Source organism: Cololabis saira, chromosome 15 (assembly GCF_033807715.1).
Source record: "Cololabis saira isolate AMF1-May2022 chromosome 15, fColSai1.1, whole genome shotgun sequence".
NCBI lineage: Eukaryota > Metazoa > Chordata > Actinopteri > Beloniformes > Belonidae > Cololabis > Cololabis saira.
In genome coordinates this window covers 45,497,939-45,518,679 of record NC_084601.1, presented here as the reverse complement: position 1 = coordinate 45,518,679, position 20,741 = coordinate 45,497,939, and the positions used below count along the sequence as shown (strand labels likewise).

At 45.4% G+C, this 20,741-nt stretch overlaps 1 protein-coding gene across 1 annotated transcript in view; it reads right to left on the bottom strand.

The window, feature by feature from the left end:
* The window catches only part of LOC133460974 (cleavage and polyadenylation specificity factor subunit 1-like), a 38,148-nt gene extending 20,853 nt beyond the window's left edge, over window positions 1–17,295 (bottom strand). Inside the window, exons 1-13 of the mRNA XM_061741684.1 lie at window positions 17,259–17,295; window positions 16,567–16,729; window positions 16,093–16,255; window positions 15,353–15,562; window positions 15,156–15,245; window positions 12,957–13,094; window positions 12,735–12,887; window positions 10,115–10,231; window positions 8,358–8,448; window positions 7,466–7,550; window positions 5,526–5,667; window positions 2,879–3,031; window positions 1,146–1,322 (exon numbers count right to left, since the gene is read on the bottom strand). Of these exons, the coding sequence (XP_061597668.1) occupies window positions 1,146–1,322; window positions 2,879–3,031; window positions 5,526–5,667; window positions 7,466–7,550; window positions 8,358–8,448; window positions 10,115–10,231; window positions 12,735–12,887; window positions 12,957–13,094; window positions 15,156–15,245; window positions 15,353–15,562; window positions 16,093–16,255; window positions 16,567–16,729; window positions 17,259–17,295 (1,719 nt within the window). The remainder of the gene's footprint in view (window positions 1–1,145; window positions 1,323–2,878; window positions 3,032–5,525; window positions 5,668–7,465; window positions 7,551–8,357; window positions 8,449–10,114; window positions 10,232–12,734; window positions 12,888–12,956; window positions 13,095–15,155; window positions 15,246–15,352; window positions 15,563–16,092; window positions 16,256–16,566; window positions 16,730–17,258) is intronic.
* Window positions 17,296–20,741: the final 3,446 nt, after the last annotated feature.

The following is a 20,741-nucleotide window of genomic DNA, read 5'->3' as shown; positions in this document are numbered from 1 at the left end:
GCAGCTATAGCTCACCCTGCTAACTAGCGATAGCGTCTTGCTCTCCTCCTGGTAGCGTAGCAGCGAGATGCTCACCCTGCTAACTAGCGATAGCGTCTTGCTCTCCTCCTGGTAGCGTAGCAGCTATAGCTCACCCTGCTAACTAGCGATAGCGTCTTGCTCTCCTCCTGGTAGCGTAGCAGCTATAGCTCACCCTGCTAACTAGCGATAGCGTCTTGCTCTCCTCCTGGTAGCGTAGCAGCTATAGCTCACCCTGCTAACTAGCAATAGCGTCTTGCTCTCCTCCTGGTAGCGTAGCAGCGAGATGCTCACCCTGCTAACTAGTGATAGCGTCTTGCTCTTCTCCTGGTAGCGTAGTAGCGAGATGCTCACCCTGCTAACTAGCGATAGCGTCTTGCTCTCCTCCTGGTAGCGTAGCAGCGAGATGCTCATCCTGCTAACTAGCGATAGCGTCTTGCTCTCCTCCTGGTAGCGTAGCAGCGAGATGCTCACCCTGCTAACTAGCGATAGCGTCTTGCTCTCCTCCTGGTAGCGTAGCAGCGATAGCTCACCCTGCTAACTAGCGATAGCGTCTTGCTCTCCTCCTGGTAGCGTAGCAGCGAGATGCTCACCCTGCTAACTAGCGATAGCGTCTTGCTCTCCTCCTGGTAGCGTAGCAGCTATAGCTGACCCTGCTAACTAGCGATAGCGTATTGCTCTCCTCCTGGTAGCGTAGCAGCTATAGCTCACCCTGCTAACTAGCGATAGCGTCTTGCTCTCCTCCTGGTAGCGTAGCAGCTATAGCTCACCCTGCTAACTAGCGATAGCGTCTTGCTCTCCTCTTGGTAGCGTAGCAGCTATAGCTCACCCTGCTAACTAGCGATAGCGTCTTGCTCTCCTCCTGGTAGCGTAGCAGCTATAGCTCACCCTGCTAACTAGCGATAGCGTCTTGCTCTCCTCCTGGTAGCGTAGCAGCTAATATTTACCCTGCTATCTAGCGATAGCGTCTTGCTGTACTCCTGGTAGCGTAGCAGCGAGATGCTCACCCTGCTAACTAGCGATAGCGTCTTGCTCTCCTCCTGGTAGCGTAGCAGCGAGATGCTCACCCTGCTAACTAGCGATAGCGTCTTGCTCTCCTCCTGGTAGCGTAGCAGCGAGATGCTCACCCTGCTAACTAGCGATAGCGTCTTGCTCTCCTCCTGGTAGCGTAGCAGCGAGATGCTCTTCATCACGTCGGCCGCCAGGATGAAGTTCTTGATGCTGATCATCTGGTGGATGTAGAGCTGCGTGTCGATGAACGCCATCCCCGTCAAGTCCTGGTCCTTCAGGGCCCACAGGAAGATCTGGAACCAGGTAAAACCAGATAAAACCGGGTAAAACCGGGTAAAACCTCCTTCAGGGCCCACAGGAAGATCTGGAACCAGGTAAAACCAGATAAAACCAGATAAAACCGGGTAAAACCTCCTTCAGGGCCCACAGGAAGATCTGGGGGTAATTAACTCAGCCGTTGTTGGCAGAGAAGTGGGGAGAAGTAGGAGGAATGCACTTCCTGCCGTTGGGAGGGGGAGTTGTTACCATGGTAACAGCTCCCCCCCTGAGTAGTACGTCTGAATTAATGCTACTACTTTACTCAAAAGTGTGGCTAACTTAACTATAATTTTTGAGTATTTACTGTTTAGTCTGGCATTTCGGACGCACCGCAGGTAAAACCACATGGAACCAGATGGAACCAGGTAAAACCAGAAAAACATTCCCGTACAGACCTTCTGTCCGATGGCCGACACCAGGTAAACATGCAGGTGAGTGTGTAGGGTTGGGGTTAGGGTTAGCGGTTAGCAGCGTTACCTTCTGTCCGATGGCCGACACCAGGTAAACATGCAGGTGAGTGTGTAGGGTTGGGGTCAGGGTTAGCGGTTAGCGTTAGCAGCGTTACCTTCTGTCCGACACCAGGTAAACATGCAGGTGAGTGTGTAGGGTTGGGGTCAGGGTTAGCGGTTAGCGGTTAGCAGCGTTACCTTCTGTCCGATGGCCGACACCAGGTAAACATGCAGGTGAGTGTGTAGGGTTGGGGTCAGGGTTAGCGGTTAGCGTTAGCAGCGTTACCTTCTGTCCGACACCAGGTAAACATGCAGGTGAGTGTGTAGGGTTGGGGTCAGGGTTAGCGGTTAGCGGTTAGCGTTTAGCAGCGTTACCTTCTGTCCGATGGCCGACACCAGGTAAACATGCAGGTGAGTGTGTAGGGTTGGGGTTAGGGTTAGCGGTTAGCGATTAGCAGCGTTACCTTCTGTCCGATGGCCGACACCAGGTAAACATGCAGGTGAGTGTGTAGGGTTGGGGTCAGGGTTAGCGGTTAGCGGTTAGCAGCGTTACCTTCTGTCCGATGGCCGACACCAGGTAAACATGCAGGTGAGTGTGTAGGGTTGGGGTCAGGGTTAGCGGTTAGCGGTTAGCAGCTACACACCTTCTGGCCGATGGCCGACACCAGGTAAACATGCAGGTGAGTGTGTAGGGTTGGGGTCAGGGTTAGCGGTTAGCGATTAGCAGCGTTACCTTCTGGCCGATGGCCGACACCAGGTAAACATGCAGGTGAGTGTGTAGGGTTGGGGTCAGGGTTAGCGGTTAGCGTTAGCAGCGTTACCTTCTGGCCGATGGCCGACACCAGGTAAACATGCAGGTGAGTGTGTAGGGTTGGGGTCAGGGTTAGCGGTTAGCGGTTAGCAGCTACAGACCTTCTGTCCGATGGCCGACACCAGGTAAACATGCAGGTGAGTGTGTAGGGTTGGGGTCAGGGTTAGCGGTTAGCGTTAGCAGCGTTACCTTCTGTCCGATGGCCGACACCAGGTAAACATGCAGGTGAGTGTGTAGGGTCAGGGTTAGCGGTTAGCGTTAGCAGCGTTACCTTCTGGCCGATGGCCGACACCAGGTATCCGTGGCAGTGACACAGCGCCGTCACCGGTCCTTTCTGCTCCTTCTCGTACAGAATCTTGAACTTGTTCTTGGTGAGGGGTTGACCCGGTTCTGGAACCACCTCAATCACGTCCAGGAGCAGGATCTGGACACAAGAAAACCGGTTCAAACGGGTTCATACTGGTTCAAACGGGTTCAAACTGGTTCAAACCGGTTCAAACTGGTTCAAACTGGTTCAAACCGGCTCAAACGGGTTCAAACCGGTTCCCCAGGTCAGATATAACTTTATTACCACACAAGTTTCTCCAGGAAGTTTCCAGAGACCAGAACGTGACCCCCATCAATTATTACATCAATCCAGACAGAACCAGAACCAGGATGTGACCAGGTTTGTGTGTTGGAGTCTGGACCAGGACCTGGACCTGGACCAGGACCAGGACCAGGACCTGGACCAGGACCAGGACCTGGACCAGGACAGTTTCTGGTCAGAACTAGGTCCAGGATGTGACCAGCTTTGTGTGTTGGAGTCTGGACCTGGACCAGGACCTGGACCAGGACCAGGACCTGGACCAGGACAGTTTCTGGTCAGAACTAGGTCCAGGATGTGACCAGCTTTGTGTGTTGGAGTCTGGACCAGGACCAGGACCAGGACCAGGACCAGGTCCTGGTCCTGGTCCTGGTCCTGGTCCTGGACCAGGACCTGGACCAGGACAGTTTCTGGTCAGAACCAGGTCCAGGATGTGACCAGCTTTGTGTGTTGGAGTCTGGACCAGTAAGATTGAAAATGAGGCCAGAAAGTGGATAACTCATATTGATAGATTAGACAGGACTCCAATTCATACATAACCTTGTGTACCATTGCCATATATGTTAACCATCTCAATGTTATTTAATTATTATTTTATTTTATTATCTTTTTATTTTTTTTTATTTTTATTTTTTTTTAATCTGTTTCATTTTTATTTTTTTTGTTTGTTTTCACATATTCCTAACTTAATTATAATCTTTCTTCATTCTATCTTTCATTGGATTTAGAATTGAGCTGATGTAATTTCCTAAGGGGTTGCTCTTTCTGTTAGTGTGATGTTGATCCTTGCTGTTTGTCTTGATGAAAAATGATAATAAAACTATGAATCTCAAAAAAAGAAAATGAGGCCAGAAACTCACTGTTCATGTAACCCCGGGTTACCAAAGACAATCATTTTTTAATCTTATTTATTTATTTCACTTAGCGTGATTGGCAGCTATGTGAAGAAGATTGAAATAATAAATTATTGGTTTAAAAAAAAAGTATTTTAATCAGAAAAGGTCATGACAGTTCATGCAGCACGTTCTGAGTGACGTCTGAGCAGCAGCTGAAAAACAGCTGATTGATTTAGATAAATATCAAAAGAGATCAATGAACAAGAAAGTAAAAACAAACCCTGGAACAGAAAACCCTCCTGTTATGTCTGTTTTCAAAACCAAAGAAACCTTGGTGAGCGATAAGAGATAACTTTGTTTTAATGTGATAAGGGAAGAAAAGATCGTTAGTTTAGCTTTAGAACAGCTAAATGATGGTTAAATGATTAAAAAAAAAACAGTTACAGCTGTTGTGGCATTTTAGCCGTCGTTTTGAGTATGAAAACAGACATGTATATTTTAATATGTGACAGTGTATGTTGTGTGTATTTTTTAAACTGGATTGTTTTAATTGTTTAATTGCACTATTGATTTTTAATGATTTAATGATAAGATAGTAAAGAGAAAAAACGGACCACTTGTAATAGGAACATGTACTTTTTATTTTATTTAGCTTGTTTATGAATAATTAAATGTTAAATAATAATTTTTAAATATAGTTGTGATTTTGATCATTTTGAAAATAAGAAAAAAAAGACTGATTATCCTCCTGGCTGGCTCGCCAATTTCTACAGCTAATTCAAGTCTGCTATATTCATGTTTCCCAGTAGGATCAGTGGATCATCAGGAAGTTCAGAGGGAACCAGGTCCAGTTCAGAGATGAACTCTGGAGGACGTTTATGACCAGGATAGAAGCAGTTTAGATCTAGATTTAGAGGCTCAGAGATCTGAATCCTAGTGGTTCTACTCCAGGACTGTTTCTATTCCATTGCGTTTTTTCGTGCGTGCGTTCGTTTTGCGTGCGTTTTTTTGTGCGTTTTTTTGTGCGTTTTGCGTGCGTTTTTTCCTGCGTTTTTTCCGTGCGCGCGTTCGCTTTGTGTGCGTCTTGCCTGCGTTTTTTCGTGCGTTCGTGCGTTTTTGCGTGCCTGGTTCTGGTTCTGGTTCTACTCACCCTCCCCCTGCAGGTGACCTCCTCCCCCTGCATGACCCAGGTCCTGGTTCTGGTTCTGACTCACCCTCCCCCTGCAGGTGACCTCCTCCCCCTGCATGACCCAGGTCCTGGTTCTGGTTCTGGTTCTACTCACCCTCCCCCTGCAGGTGACCTCCTCCCCCTGCATGACCCAGGTCCTGGTTCTGGTTCTGGTTCTACTCACCCTCCCCCTGCAGGTGACCTCCTCCCCCTGCATGACCCAGGTCCTGGTCCTGGTTCTGGTTCTGGTTCTACTCACCCTCCCCCTGCAGGTGACCTCCTCCCCCTGCATGACCCAGGTCCTGGTTCTGGTTCTGGTTCTACTCACCCTCCCCCTGCAGGTGACCTCCTCCCCCTGCATGACGCAGGTTCCTGCAGCGATGTAGCCCTTCAGGCCCGACACCGTCTCCTGGCTCCGCAGAGCCACCGTCTTCATGCAGGTGACGTGTTCCCACTCCTCCAGGTCCATGCTAGGGAACACAACCAGAACCGGGTTAGGGAACAGAACCTGCACCGGGTTAGGGTTAGGGAACACAACCAGAACCGGGTTAGGGTTAGGGAACAGAACCTGCACCGGGTTAGGGTTAGGGAACACAACCAGAACCGGGTTAGGGAACACAACCAGAACCGGGTTAGGGAACAGAACCTGCACCGGGTTAGGGTTAGGGAACACAACCAGAACCGGGTTAGGGAATGAAGGAAGAAAAAATAAAGTTTTGTGACCTGAAATGTCCGTCATTCTCAAAACAGTCATATCAGCTATGCACCTGTCAGTGGTGGAGCGCGGGTCTCAGTACAGACGGGGCGGAGCATTCTCCATGGGCCGTTCAACAACATCATCCTACCCATCAAACTACATTTATTCTCACTTTTATTGAGCCAAGCCTATAGGCCTATGCTGCAGAAAGCAGAGTAATGTCTCACACACACACACACACACACACACACACACACACACACACACACACACACACACACACACACACACACACACACACACACACACACACACACACACACACACACACACACACACGGTCTAGTTGAAAACAACACAAAGCTCATTAAAATAGGCAGGTGGTCAAAGCTACACAACATTCTGATAAAGACATTATTTATGAAGGTTACACTGACTCACCAATGGTAGTTAACTCTTCCATAAAACTTTGTACATGCTTAGTCCTCTTTTAAAGTTTAGCGCTCATCTCCTTCATGGCCGCAAATTTGCCAAGTCGGCAAATTAACTGTAAAGGCTGATTTATGGTTCCGCGTTACACCAACGCGGCGCCTACGGCGTAGGATACGCGGCGATGCGCACGTACGTTGCGCGTTTCCGCGTACCATACGCCGTAGGCTACGCTGTACCCTACGGCGTATGCTCTGCGTCAATTTAACGCGGAACCAATCAGCGTTGGCTCATGGCCCTGATGCATTCAGGACAGTTGTAAAGCTACACTGGCCGCACAATGCACATTTTATCGTAATTATAGCCTACAATTTACGATTATATATGAACGTATCACACAAAACGGGGCCCTATCAGTGAGGCCTATGAGCTTGTGGGCCCTGGGGCGCCCGACCCTTCGCCCCCCCCTCCCCCCCTGGCTCCGCTACAAGCACCTGTTGTTTATTGTAACCGTGAGAGAGGCGCTTGGCCCACACGGGAAGCTCAGTCCCGTGTGGGCAAGGCCTTAGCGTGAGAACTGGCAGGCGGGGGTTGAAGGGGCAACCCCCTCCGCGAGAAAGGTATAAAGACGGGAGAGCCGGAAGTTCAGTGAGAGTCTGCTGTGGGTCTAGTGCACGGACGCTGAGCTAGGGTTGATGGCTGCCTCTGCCTGGACTGTCCGGCTCTCCCAGTCCTCTGTGTTAAGGTAAGAGTTCAGGCCTAGCCCCTTGTGTAATTGTATGTTGCTCTGTCATTTGCGGGGGGATAACTTGACACAGAGTTATCCTAGCAAAGGGCAGTTGTGTGTGAGTCTTTTGTTTGCACTGCCTTTAATAAATGTTTTCATTATAGCGAAAGCAAGTGTGTGTCTGATTCATTTTTGCACAGCCGACCGCTCTCGAACCAGAGATTTCTCCCAAAACAGAGAACCAGAACCTCAGGTTACGACACAATCACTCAGAATGAGAGGGTGAGGGTCTTACCGGGCGTTAGGAACTCAGAATGAGAGGGTGAATGTCTTACCGGGCGTTAGGAACTCAGAATGAGAGGGTGAATGTCTTACCGGGCGTTAGGAACTCAGAATGAGAGGGTGAATGTCTTACCGGGCGTTAGGAATGGCCTCCCAGCTCACCGGGGAGATGAGCTGGATGGAGAACTTCTCCTGCTGAGGGTTGATGTAACGATCGTCTGCAGGAAAATATCAAGATGAACACATGACGTTTTTAACAGAGTGGGAGAGTTTTATATTATATTAATTAAATACTAATATTTAAGCAATACATCCCGCCAGGCTGTGGTTTACGCTCAATATATCACAGATGACCTCTGACCTCTACAGGTCAGAAAAACGCACGAACGCACGAAAAAACGCAAAAAAACGCACAAACGCACGCAAAACGAACGCACAAAAAACGAACGCACGAACGCAAAAATGCACGAAAAAACGCACGAAAAAACGCAAAAAACGCACGCAAAACAAACGCACAAAAAACAAACGCACAAACGCAAAAATGCACGAAAAAACGCACGAAAAAACGCAAAAAACGCACGCAAAACAAACGCACAAAAAACAAACGCACGAACGCAAAATGCACGAAAAAACGCACGAAAAAATGTACGAACGCACGCAAAACGAACGCACGCACTCAAAAACGCACAAAAAAATGCACTAACACACAAACGCACACAAAAACGCACAAAAAACGCACGAAAAAACGCAAAAAACGCACGCAAAACGAACGCACAAAAAACGAACGCACGAACGCAAAAATGCACGAAAAAACGCACGAACGCATGAAAAAATGTACGAACGCACGCAAAACGAACGCACGCACTCAAAAACACACAAAAAAATGCACCAACGCACGAACGCACACAAAAACGCACGAACGCACCAAAAAACGCACGAACGCACGCAAAAACGCACGCATGACCAGCGTGACCTCTGACCTCTACAGGTAAGTATTATGATGGGGGACCAGCGTGACCTCTAACCTCTCTCGATGGTCTCGAACTCCTTCTCCTCTCCGGTCATGCGGGGGATCCGAGTGCACGGCTCCTTCACGCTGGTGCAGACGGCGTAAACCTGGAATCAAACATTAAACCGTAAACTCTGTTCACATAAAAGAAACTGTTCACATTAGCCGTTAACTCTGCTTAGGCCTGTGTTGAAAACATCGATTCTCCGATTTTAAATCGATTCCCATATTAATTCCTAAAGATCGATTTAATTTTTTTTTTTTTTTTTTTTTTTTGGGGCACGGTGCAGCTGGTAGTGCAGCGGTCTCACAGCAAGAAGGTCCTGGGTTTGATTCCCGCCGGGGGACGCTGTGGGTGCTGAAGTGCGTGTTAGTTCCTCCATGACTTCAGCACCCACACCCTGGGTGGGTTAGAGAAAGGATCTTTCTGTGTGGAGTTTGCATGTTCTCCCCGTGTTCCCTTGGGTAGTTAATGTTCTCTACCCTCACAAAAACATGCAACAGTCCTGGGCTATACTGCCCCCTCTGGCCAACCGGGGAACAGATGGGGTGGGGAGGATCCGGCCGGAATAACGTGATCCTTCCACGCGCTACGTTCGGCCGGAGAAACCCCACCCTGTCTGGTGAAAAGATGCTGCTGCTCCTCAGGTTAAGAAGGAGACCTGAGCTCAGTGCAGGAACTCCCGGGGTTGGTAGAGGATGGAAATGCACAGGACTGTCACTTAGGTAGGAGCACGGGTAGGTAAAAATGGGAAAAAACCGGGATAAAAATATCTTAAAACATTTTTTTTTTTTTTTCTGTCATTACAACTTTTGGTTATTTTTTTGTTTATCCCCAAAAAAGGAATATTTTGTTGGACACGAGAATAACTGGTGCCATGTTTTTGCCTTTAAATATGTTTAAAGGTATGAAAACATTAAAGTTTTCAGTTATAATTGCATAAATTGTCTATATTTCTTTGCTTTATATTCTGTCTTGGGGTTACATTTGCATAAATGTTAAAAACCAAATTCTCATAAATGGGGACAAAATAAAAGCAATTTTTCTTTCGTCCTCTGTTTCCTCCCTGGATCTGTTTGGTAATTCTGATTCACGATGTTTCTGAAAGCAGTTATAGTTATAGATATATATATATATATATATATCATATATACAGTTCTATCAGCATTCTGGGAGCTGATTGGTCCTCACAGCATCATTAGCTGCAATACTTGCTGTTGAATCTCAATATAATACTAGTATTAACCCTCCGGGACACCTAGAATAATTGTTACACTTTGACCCCTTCGCGCAAAAAACATGCTTTTCATAAGGTAGCTATAAAACATATTATACATTAATATTATATTCCACTTTAATTGAGCTAATTTCTTTCACTGTGACCTAAGTATTGATATCAAATATTCATGATTTTTTAAAGATTTAACCCTTTAAATGCCAGGTTTTTGTCACGATGCCACCATGTTTTTAGATGAAAAAAACAGAAAAATTGAATTATTTTCAATATACTACATGCAAAGTAGATTTTTTTGTTTTGGGTTATTACAGCCTGGGATATGTCAATGATGAGTAGCAACATTGATTTTCATGCATTATTATTTTTTGTGCAGTGTCAAATACTCACACTTTGACCCCTTCGCGCAAAAAACGCGCTTTTCATAAGGTAGCTAATCGATCCCCAGCCCTAACTCTGCCGTGTTCACAGAAAAGAAACTGTTCACATAAAAGAAACTGTTTAAATACGTCTCCTGGACGGTGGAGAAGTGACTCACCTTGGACTCCACGTGGTAGGAGACGTAGTGGACGGTGCAGCGGAGCGGGATCTTCCTCACGGGCCAGGGGGCGTCGTAGGACAGGTAGGTGGGGAGGACGGAGATCCTCAGCTCCCCCTGGTGGTGAGAGAAGAAACCAATCAGAAACCAGAACCCTAACCCTAACCCCAACCAGGTAGGGGGTGAGGACGGAGATCCTCAGCTCCCCCTGGTGGTGGGAGAAGGAACCAATCAGAAACCAGAACCCTAACCCTAACCCCAACCAGGTAGGTGGGGAAGACAGAGATCCTCAGCTCCCCCTAGTGGTGGGGGGAGAACAAACCAATCAGAAACCAGAACCCGAACCAGAAACAGATTTATGATGGCAGGATTTCTCCTGATTATCTCCTTGATCGGAGGAGGTGGTTTCCTGATGTATCGACAAATGCGTAAGTCGTCGGCGGCCTCCTTTAGTCACTTTTCCAGGCTGCCGGACGTGGCAGATGGATCAAGCAAAGCGATCAGCGCTCTGACTTTTACGCTGGGGGAGCAGGCCCGTAAGCTGGATGAGATTCTCGAGCAGAACCGCAGGCTGGCGGGGGTCTTTGAGCTCATTAACAAGATGGATAACAACATGGAGAAGCTGGGAGTTCAGCTTGGCCGGAATTGATTGATCACTAGTTCGTCTGATCGGAGTTTATTGAGGAACCAGAAGACTGAAAACGCAGACGGAAAATTACTGAGCTGCCTGCAAATTGTTGATTTGATTTGGCCTTGATGGAGCGGCTTGGCAGGCCTCTTCGTCACAATCTCCCTGGAGGAATGTAAACATGACGCTCTGCACCCAACTCAACCCTCCCCCTCTCTCACAAACACCTGAGGATCCACCTCCCAGAACTGTCTGCACTCTGGGCGAAGGTTCTTGGTTCTCAGAACCCAGAACCAGGTAGGGGGGGGGGATACTGATCCTCAGCTCCCCCTGGGGGGGAGAACAGGAACGACTCAGGAACCACATTCATTCTTCTGGGGTCCACCCAACCCCAACCCAAAGTCTCCCAGGACGATTTAATGATCTCTGAAGTTCTGCAGCTGGACGTAACCTGCAGATTTAAGTTCCTAACGGCGTGTAGACGCCCAGAATACCTGCTGTTGAAGTAGAGGAAACCATCGTCTGTGTCCCGCTGTGCCCCGTTCACTACCGTTATATGGAGAAGCGGCTCGCAAAAAACCCCAATATCTTCCGAAGGACTCCAAATGACACCAAACTTGCCTGGGTGATTATACGACCATAAAAAATGCCAGAAATAAGGTCCAGGTTGTAAAAAACCGAACTTTCCCTTTAACCACATTTTCTAACGATTTGGAAAGGAATTGCTGCAGTAAATTGGCTTAGAATGTTCTATTTTACTGTCATGAGGAGGAAATATTGTAGAAAAACATTAATGTCCACATTAGTATAAATACAGGTTTGCATGGCCGGCACTTATGATTCTAATGAAGTGAGAGAATCAGTTAGACAACACTTAAAGACTTTAAGTGTCTGACTGATCTTTTACAAAATTACAAGGTAGAAAATATTTATTGAACATAAAAAACTGAACATGTTTTAATTTCCAGCATTCTGTTGTTTTGGTTCCACCTCCTGGTGAATGTTGGTAAAATTCTTATGGGGTTAGTGCGGCCAGTCTATTTCCTTATTTTACAACGCCGTTATTAATTGTTGTTTTTTTTTCTCACTTGTTCCGCCGAACACCGAAAGTGTTTTTTTGCCATTACTGAACAATCGGAGCATCACTGCTGCTAAACAGTCCCCTCACAAACAGTGTCCAGCGGCGCTACGTTCCCAACGTTGTGTAGCTACTGTACAAACTCACCGGTATTACGGTACATGAAACATTCATATCAGAAGAAGGGCAGATTTTAATACCTGTTTATTGAAGTAGAGGAAGCCCTTGGGGCAGATTTAGGTTTAGTATTACCGTATTGTCCCGAATATAAGACAGTGTTTTTTGCATTGAAATAAGACTGAAAAAGTGAGGGTCGTCTTACATTCGGGGTCTAGACGTTATACCCAGTTACACCGCTAGATGGCGCCAGATATCTTTAAAGCGAATGCTGAAATTTACTCCCCAGGCCAAAGCAAACCCCTGTCACCAAGAAGAAAAATAAAAATAGCAGTAGCATGAATAAGAAAAATAAAAAATAGCGGTAAGAAAGAAAAGAAAAGAAAATAACAGAAGAGATAACAGAAAATGAGAAATGTAGCGACAATCTGGAGAAAAGTGGGTCGAAGGCGTTATGATGCAAACTTCAAGATCATGATTTGAATGAGGCAAAATAACATGCTTTTTCTCTCGAATATATTGTTATAATCATTTGTTTAAGATGTTCTGTAATTATTTTCTGTATAAAAATTTAATTTGGTGTTTAAAAAGTCTTTTTTCAAATTTGAGTCTTGAAAAAGGGGGTCGTCTTACAATCAGGGTCGTCTTATATTCGGGCCAATACGGTATTTTAATACCTGTTTATTGAAGTAGAGGAAACCCTTGGGGCAGATTTAGGTTTAGTATTATTTTAATACCTGTTTATTGAAGTAGAGGAAACCCTTGGGGCAGATTTAGGTTTAGTATTATTTTAATACCTGTTTATTGAAGTAGAGGAAGCCCTTGGGGCAGTTGATGTTGTGGAAGGGGGAGAAGGACTCGATGGGGCCGTCGATGGTCATGGGGTGGAGCCTCATGGCGCCGCGGGAGGTGATTAGCATCCAGTGTGGCGACGGGCCGCAGATGAAGACCTGGAGGACGAGGAGAAGCGGTGAGCACGGTGCTGGGACAGAGATACAACCTTCAGAGACGCGTCTTACCCCCGAGTAGCCGGAAATGTCCTCGAAGTAGCGGAACCTGGCGATGCGACCTCTGACCCCCGAGTCCTCGCCGCCTTCGCCCTTCTTGTCCTTCTTCAGCTTCGTCTTCTTCTCCCTGAAGTTGATGTTGTGGGGAACCTGAGGGGAGGAGGAGTGTAAGGTTAATCAACCTTTTCGACTAATTTGTCCTTATGAAACAATTAAACTATCAGAATAGGCTTAATTAGGTTTAATTAGGTCAGCTCAGAGAAGTGACTGCTGGGTTTTTCACATCCTTATCACTGTTAACAGAAGTCACAGGACAGGCCACTCCCTGGGGGTACTCGGGGGGGTCGTCTGCTCTGTTAACAGTTGGACACATCTGTCCAAGACTTCCTGTTTTCAGGAAGGGGCCCCAACGACTAGGGCTGCACGATTCTGGACAAAATGAGAATCACGATTTTTTTGTTTAGAATTGAGATCACGATTCTCTCACGATTTTTTTCCAATATAAAATGTATTGCACTTATTACTTTAACTTTGCAACAGCTGAACAAAAATATAATAACAATAAACATCTCTTGTCTTCTTTACACAAACCTTTGAATAATTTAAACAATAATAACAATTTTGAACAATATTTGTTCCTCCCTGAGTTGAACACCCTTTCAGAAAGGGGACTTGTAACAGATCCTGTAGTTCTGAGGCAACAAATTATTCCTCTGGCTGCTTTTTGCTGTAACAGCTGACATTGAACATAAAAACAATAAACATCTCTCTTGTCTTTAAATAATTTTAACAATAACAATTTTAACAATATTTATGTGCAATATGTGTCAGGTGATGAGAAAGGTAGATGTTTCTCCAAATGTAATCCACAATCATTAACAAAATATAACAAACATGACAACATGATGGTTGACCATGACAGGACTACAACAACCTAGAACATAGGCCTAGTCCTTTTTTTATGCAGCCATCTTTAAAAAAAAAAAAAAAAAAAAAAAAATTTAAATTGTCGTCATTTGGAAATGAGATTGCGTTCAAGCATGAATCGAGATCGCGATTTTTTTAACGATTAATCGTGCAGCCCTACCATCGACCCTATGTGACCCGCTGCTTTTAAAGATGTCTGTTTGTTTCTTCATACTGTGGAGGTCGCACCACACCAAAATGGTTGTCATTTTCTTTGTAGTTTTGTTTGTGTTTCACTATTAACATGCAAACATTTCAAGTAATGACAGTACACATAGTCTTTTGTTTTCACATGGCACACATTTTATTATTTGACAGTTAGTTTCTAATTTGAGTGCTTTTACTTTTTGTTCCTGACATGGATCTGGAGAGTCCTCCCCTGGCAAAAGGGGGCGACGCTGCTTGAGTTGGCCTTTTATCCTGGAGCAGGAAGTGGAAGAAGCCAACTGAGTGTGCCAGAGGGGGGACTCTACCAGCAATGATCCAGATTAATTTATTCTATTTGACTTTTTGGTTTGTTTTGGTTTTGTTAAATAACAATAATTTTAGTTGAAAATAATTTAGTTATTTCAATCTTTATTGTTATTAGTGTTAATTTATGGTATGGCGTTAATTGTTTATTCCTGCCCCCCTTTTGTGTCTTTGTAGTCTAGCCTGTCTGTATATAAACCCCCCCTTTGTGTCTAATGGCAGGTCAGTTATGTTGAGTTCATTCTAAGTTACTCTTTGTTTCTGTTGACCTCATTTTGGTTTAAAGGATCCTATTTTTCAGAAGTTGGTTTCCTATGTTTGTACTTTGGAGGTTTATTTTGTTAGTTAAAGTTATTTTGTAAAATAAACTCCAAGCCTTTACTTTACACACCTGGTGTTTTGCCGTCTTACTGCTTGGTCCCTCACAATACCAAGCCTCTTTAACTGAAAAGTCACATGTGTGACCATCTGTTTTCGTCCATTGTCCATTATCTATACACTGACAGTCCGTATATGGTCATTTCCTGTTTCCCATTTTCAAATAAAAGCGTGATGCAAAGGAGGAGCAAACAAGCATTTCGTCGAGAGCCAGAGAGCCATGTTGCTCTGCAGGGCTCCGACTTTGCTTCCCTTCTGCGCAGAAGGCCTGAAAAATAATTTCTAACAGTCTTTGTGTCTTTCCTAAATTGTTAATTTATGTATGTTGATTTAGGAACAAGGAGACTCCTGTTAAACACCTGGAGGTGTAACGGGGGTCTCCCTCGTAGTTCCTACCTTCTTGAATCGGACTTTCAGGTTGTTCTGCGGCTGCTGCTGGTCGTAGGTGAAAGCTTCGTAGATCAGGAGTTCGTGCTCCACGTGGACCTGGAGACGAGACAAGGTTCAGTTCCTGAGCAGGTTCCTGGTTCCTAAGCAGGTTCCTGGTTCCTGAGCAGGTTCCAGGTTCTCGGTTCCTGGCAGCAGGAACTCACCAGCAGGTAGGGGCGGGTCCGGTTGTGTCCCAGCGACACCAGAACCACCTCCTTCACCAGAGGGATCTCTCCCTGCCGGGTCAGCTCCTCCTTCTTAGAGTCCCCGCCCTGGGAGGCCGACTGACCCGACGACGAGTCCACCAGAACCCTCTGGCCCACCGGGAAGTTCTTCACCAGGAACACCAGGCGCCAGTCCGGCAGCTGGTACACCTGGAGATGAGAGGACAGATATGAGAGACGTAGATCTGACCAATCAGAGAGGAGAGACATGTCAGCTGGTACACCTGGAAACGAGAGGCAGGAATGAGTGATATTTTACCGTTCACGATAAACCGTCAAAAAAATTCCCCACGGTAAGAATTTGTATCTCACGATAAAAATGATAAATTCCTGTTGATGATGTTTTTGTGTAAAACTGATTTATGGAAGGAAGAAAGAAAGAAAGAAAGATATTCCCGTCGGTTCTACGTTGGTTTAACGCAGAACCTTAAATCAGGATATCATAACTGAACCAGCCCTTTGAGCAAAACATACATGGTGCCCCGTGTGAGGACGAGAGCATAGAACAGAGTAATGTAGAGCAGATAGATAGATAGATAGATAGATAGATAGATAGATAGATAGATAGATAGATAGATAGATAGATAGATAGATAGATAGATAGATAGATAGATAGATAGATAGATAGATAGATAGATAGATAGATAGATAGATAGATAGATAGATAGATCTTTATTCACCTCCATGACTCCGTTCTCCCTGCAGATCACACACCAGTGACTCGGCTCCGTCTTCCCGGGACTTCCCTCGGTCCCGGAACCAGAACCAGGTTCATCTTTAGCAGGTCCAGCGTTAGCGTTGGAGTCTCCGTAGAGCATCTCCTCCTCGTCGTCCATGGTGTTGCTGTTGAACACGGAGACTAGTTAGTGCTAGTTAACCTCTTAACCTCTAGTTAGTGTTAATAAAGCTCTAGTTAGTGTTAGTTAAGCTCTAGTTAGCATTGGAGTCTCCGTAGAGCATCTCCTCCTCGTCATCCATGGTGTTGCTGTTGAACATGAATGATGTCATCAATAGAATAACAGTCATTTACAGACTGTTCCTGGTGTAATTAATGTCACCAGACAACTATCAATCCTTTATCAGCTGTAGTAGCAGCAGCCTGGTGTAACCGGGACAGTACCATCTCAGCCCCGGGTCGGGCCCCAACTCCTCACCTGAGCTCCTGGATCACCGTCTCCACCTCCGATGGGTTCCGGCTGAGCGAGTCTTCTCTGGTGCAGCAGCTGACCCGGTTCTCCGTGGTGAACATGCCGCTAACGTCCCGGTAGGCGCACAAGGTGATCACCCTGGAGAGCTGAGGAGAGAGAGATGGATCAGCTCCGGGTTCGACCACCAGGGGGCGCCGGCGTATGGAGCTAGAACAGTGCATTTGTGAATTTTGGCCTGTGCATTTGTGAATTTTGGCCTGTGCATTTGTGGATCGGTCTGTGCATCTGTGGATCGGTGTGTGCATTTGTGGATCGGTGTGTGCATTTGTGGATCGGTCTCAGTTTGTTTTTCGGTCATCACAAAAAAAATAATAAAAATAAGACAAACATCAAAATAGCTTTTACAAAATTTAAAATGAAATAAAAATGACAAAAAAGTTTGCAATATTTCAATATTGTTTATTCCCCTGCGTCCCACTTCCCTGAAATGGTCATATCACTTGACGCTGAAAAAGCGTTTGACCGAGTGGAATGGCAGTATTTATTTGCAACTTTAAAAAAATTTGGTTTCAGTGATTCTTTTGTTTCTTGGATAAAACTCCTCTATTCTCATCCTCTAGCCACAGTAATTACTAATGGACAGCAATTGGAGCATTTCTCCCTTGGCAGAGGCACTTGCCAGGGCTGCAGTCTGTCACCTTTGCTGTTTGCCATTGCCATTGAGTCTCTGGCCATTGCTCTTAGGCAATCCAAGGACTTCCAGGGTATAGAGCGAGGTGGCCTAACAAACAAAATATCTTTATATGCAGACGACATTCTTTTATATGTTACAGACCCATTGAAATCCGTTCTTACCATTCTCAACATTCTAACTCAATTCGGAAAAATCTCAGGCTATAAAATCAATTTTGAAAAAAGCGAAATGTTCCCTCTCAATCAAGCGGCCACTCTAATCCCGGAATCACATTTCTCATTTAAAATTGTTAGTAAGGGCTTTACATATTTTGGGGTCCAGATCACTCCTGCTTTTTCGTCCCTCTTTACAAAGAATTTTGGTATTTTGTTTGGAAAATGTAAAAAAGACATGGTTAGATGGATGAACCTCCCACTGTCCATAGCTGGCCGAATTAATCTGATTAAAATGGTTATACAACCTACATTTCTTTACCTTTTTCAGAACATCCCGATCTTGATTAAGAAGACATTCTTTAACTCATTAGAAAGGAACATATCATCGTTTATTTGGAACGGTAAACCACACAGAATTAAAAGAAGTGCTCTCCAACGACCTAAAAAGCTTGCTGGCCTAGCCCAACCTAACTTTATTTATTACTATTGGGCATGTAATATTAAAGCAATGTTGCACTGGATGGGAGTGTGTGCGTGAGGTCTGGGTGAGAATGGAATACGCTTATAGTTCACTTGATCTAGGTTCCATACTATGTGCCCCATCACCCCCCACTCTTACCCAGTTTTGCGCTAACCCTGTGGGCTGTCACTCAATCAGAATTTGGTCACAGTTCAGAAGACATTTTAAATTGCAAACAACTTCAGTGCATTCCCCCATTAAAAACAATTATAACTTCCAACCCTCTCTCTCTGATTCTACCTTCGGTATTTGGTCCACAAAGGGCATTAAGTCTATTTCTCATCTGTTTGTGGATGGCAAGTTTGGATCTTTCGCGCAACTCTCGCAACTGTTTGATCTTCCAAAATCCCACTTCTTTAGATTCCTACAAATTAAACATTTTGTTCAGAAAAATATCACTTCCTTTCCAAATCTTCCAGCAAACAACACAATTGATAATATTCTGTCATTTTCCCCTTCCCGCAAGGCTCTAATCTCTGCTCTCTATAACGCTATTTGTGACATCACCCCTCATTCTCTGCAGGATGTTAAGAGACTTTGGGAGAACGACCTTGGTGAGGAAATGACAGACGGTCGATGGGAGGCAGTACTTGGCCTAGTATATACCTCTTCCCCTTGCGCCAGGCACAGCGTGATACAACTTAAAATAGTTTTGAGGGCACACCTGACCAAGGCAAGACTAGCCCAGATCTTCCCTACTGTTGACCCTTCATGCCCTCGCTGTAAAGGTCAACCAGCAGATTATATACACATGTTCTGCCCCAAACTTAACACATTCTGGTCCAACATTTTTAACGCCTATTCCTAGGGTTGCAAAGGGGTGGAAAATTTCCGGTAAATTTCCGGAAACTTTCCGGAAACTTTCCATGGGAAGTTAAGCTGGGAAATTTTGGAAATATTCCAAATTGGAAACTTTCCATGGGAATTATGGGAATTATTGGGAATTTATGGGAATTAATTGGAAATTGGGGGTAATTTAAACAAACTGTATCATATCCAAACACAAATGTAATTAAAGCTGCAAGCAGCGATGAACGGGCCCTCGCACTCACGTCCACCGCCCCCCATAAGCATATCAGAAATGACAGCACCCACGACTCTCTATGTCAAACCCTTAAAAAGTTATAGCAGAAAATAGGGACAACCAATCAGAAGAAGGGGTGGGGCTAATTCAGGCCAATGAAGGTCAAGGACTCCATACAGAATCTGATGACACCACCCACGACTCTCTATGTCAAACCATTCAAAAGTTATAGCAGAAAATCGGGACAACCAATCAGAAGAAGGGGCGGGGCTAATTAAGGCCAACGAAGCTTAAGAACTCATTACAGAGTCCCATGATACCACCCATGACTTCCTATGTCAAACCATTCAAAAGTTATAGCAGAAAATCGGGACAACCAATCAGAAGAAGGGGCGGGGCTAATTAAGGCCAACGAAGCTTAAGAACACATTACAGAGTCCCATGATACCACCCATGACTTCCTATGTCAAACCATTCAAAAGTTATAGCAGAAAATATGGACAACCAATCAGAAGAAGGGGCGGGGCTAATTCAGGCCAATGAAGGTCAAGGACTCCATAAAGAATCTGATGATACCACCCAGGACTCTCTATGTCAAACCATTCAAAAGTTATGGCAGAGAAAAGTATTCTAGGGGGCGCTGTTGAGCCGTTAGGCCACGCCCATTAATGCAAACCATGAAATATCAAATTTATCACCAAGTCTGGCTTGCATGCAAAATTTGGTGACTTTTGGAGAACTATCAAATATGGACCAATCACATGAAGGGGGGGGCGCGCCTTTTGGCGTCTAGCGTCGCCACGGTAACACTTTTGAAAGAGAAAAGTAATGCGTGGTGTCGCAGGATGTAGACGCACATTTTGATGTATAACACATCTGGGTGCACGTTACGGTTCGGGCTGAATTAACTGCCGAAGGAATGGCATAAATTTCGCCAAAATGACACAATGTATTCAAAATGGCCGACATCCTGTTCGGTTTCGGTCATGGCTCCAAGAGACTTTTCTTTAAGTTGTGCCATGATACAGGTGTGTAGCGATTTTCGTGCATGTACGTCAAACCGTATTGTGGGGCTTGAGGCACAAAGTTTTCCGGGGGGCGCTGTTGAGCCATTTTGCCACGCCCATTAATGCAAACCATGAAATATCAAATTTATCGCCAGGCCTGGTTTGCATGCCAAATTTGGTGCCTTTTCGGGAACTATCAAATATGGACCAATCAGATGAAGGGGGGGTGCGCTTGTTGGCGTCTAGCGTCGCCACGGTAACACTTTTGAAAGAGAAAAGTAATGCGTGGTGTCGCAGGATGTAGACGCACATTTTGATGTATAACACATCTGGGTGCACGTTACGGTTCGGGCTGAATTAACTGCCGAAGGAATGGCATAAATTTCGCCAAAATGACACAATGTATTCAAAATGGCCGACATCCTGTTCGGTTTCGGTCATGGCTCCAAGAGACTTTTCTTTAAGTTGTGCCATGATACAGGTGTGTAGCGATTTTCGTGCATGTACGTCAAACCGTATTGTGGGGCTTGAGGCACAAAGTTTTCCGGGGGGCGCTGTTGAGCCATTTTGCCACGCCCATTAATGCAAACCATGAAATATCAAATTTATCGCCAGGCCTGGTTTGCATGCCAAATTTGGTGCCTTTTCGGGAACTATCAAATATGGACCAATCAGATGAAGGGGGGGTGCGCTTGTTGGCGTCTAGCGTCGCCACGGTAACACTTTTGAAAGAGAAAAGTAATGCGTGTAGTCGCAGGATGGAGACGCATATTTTGATGTA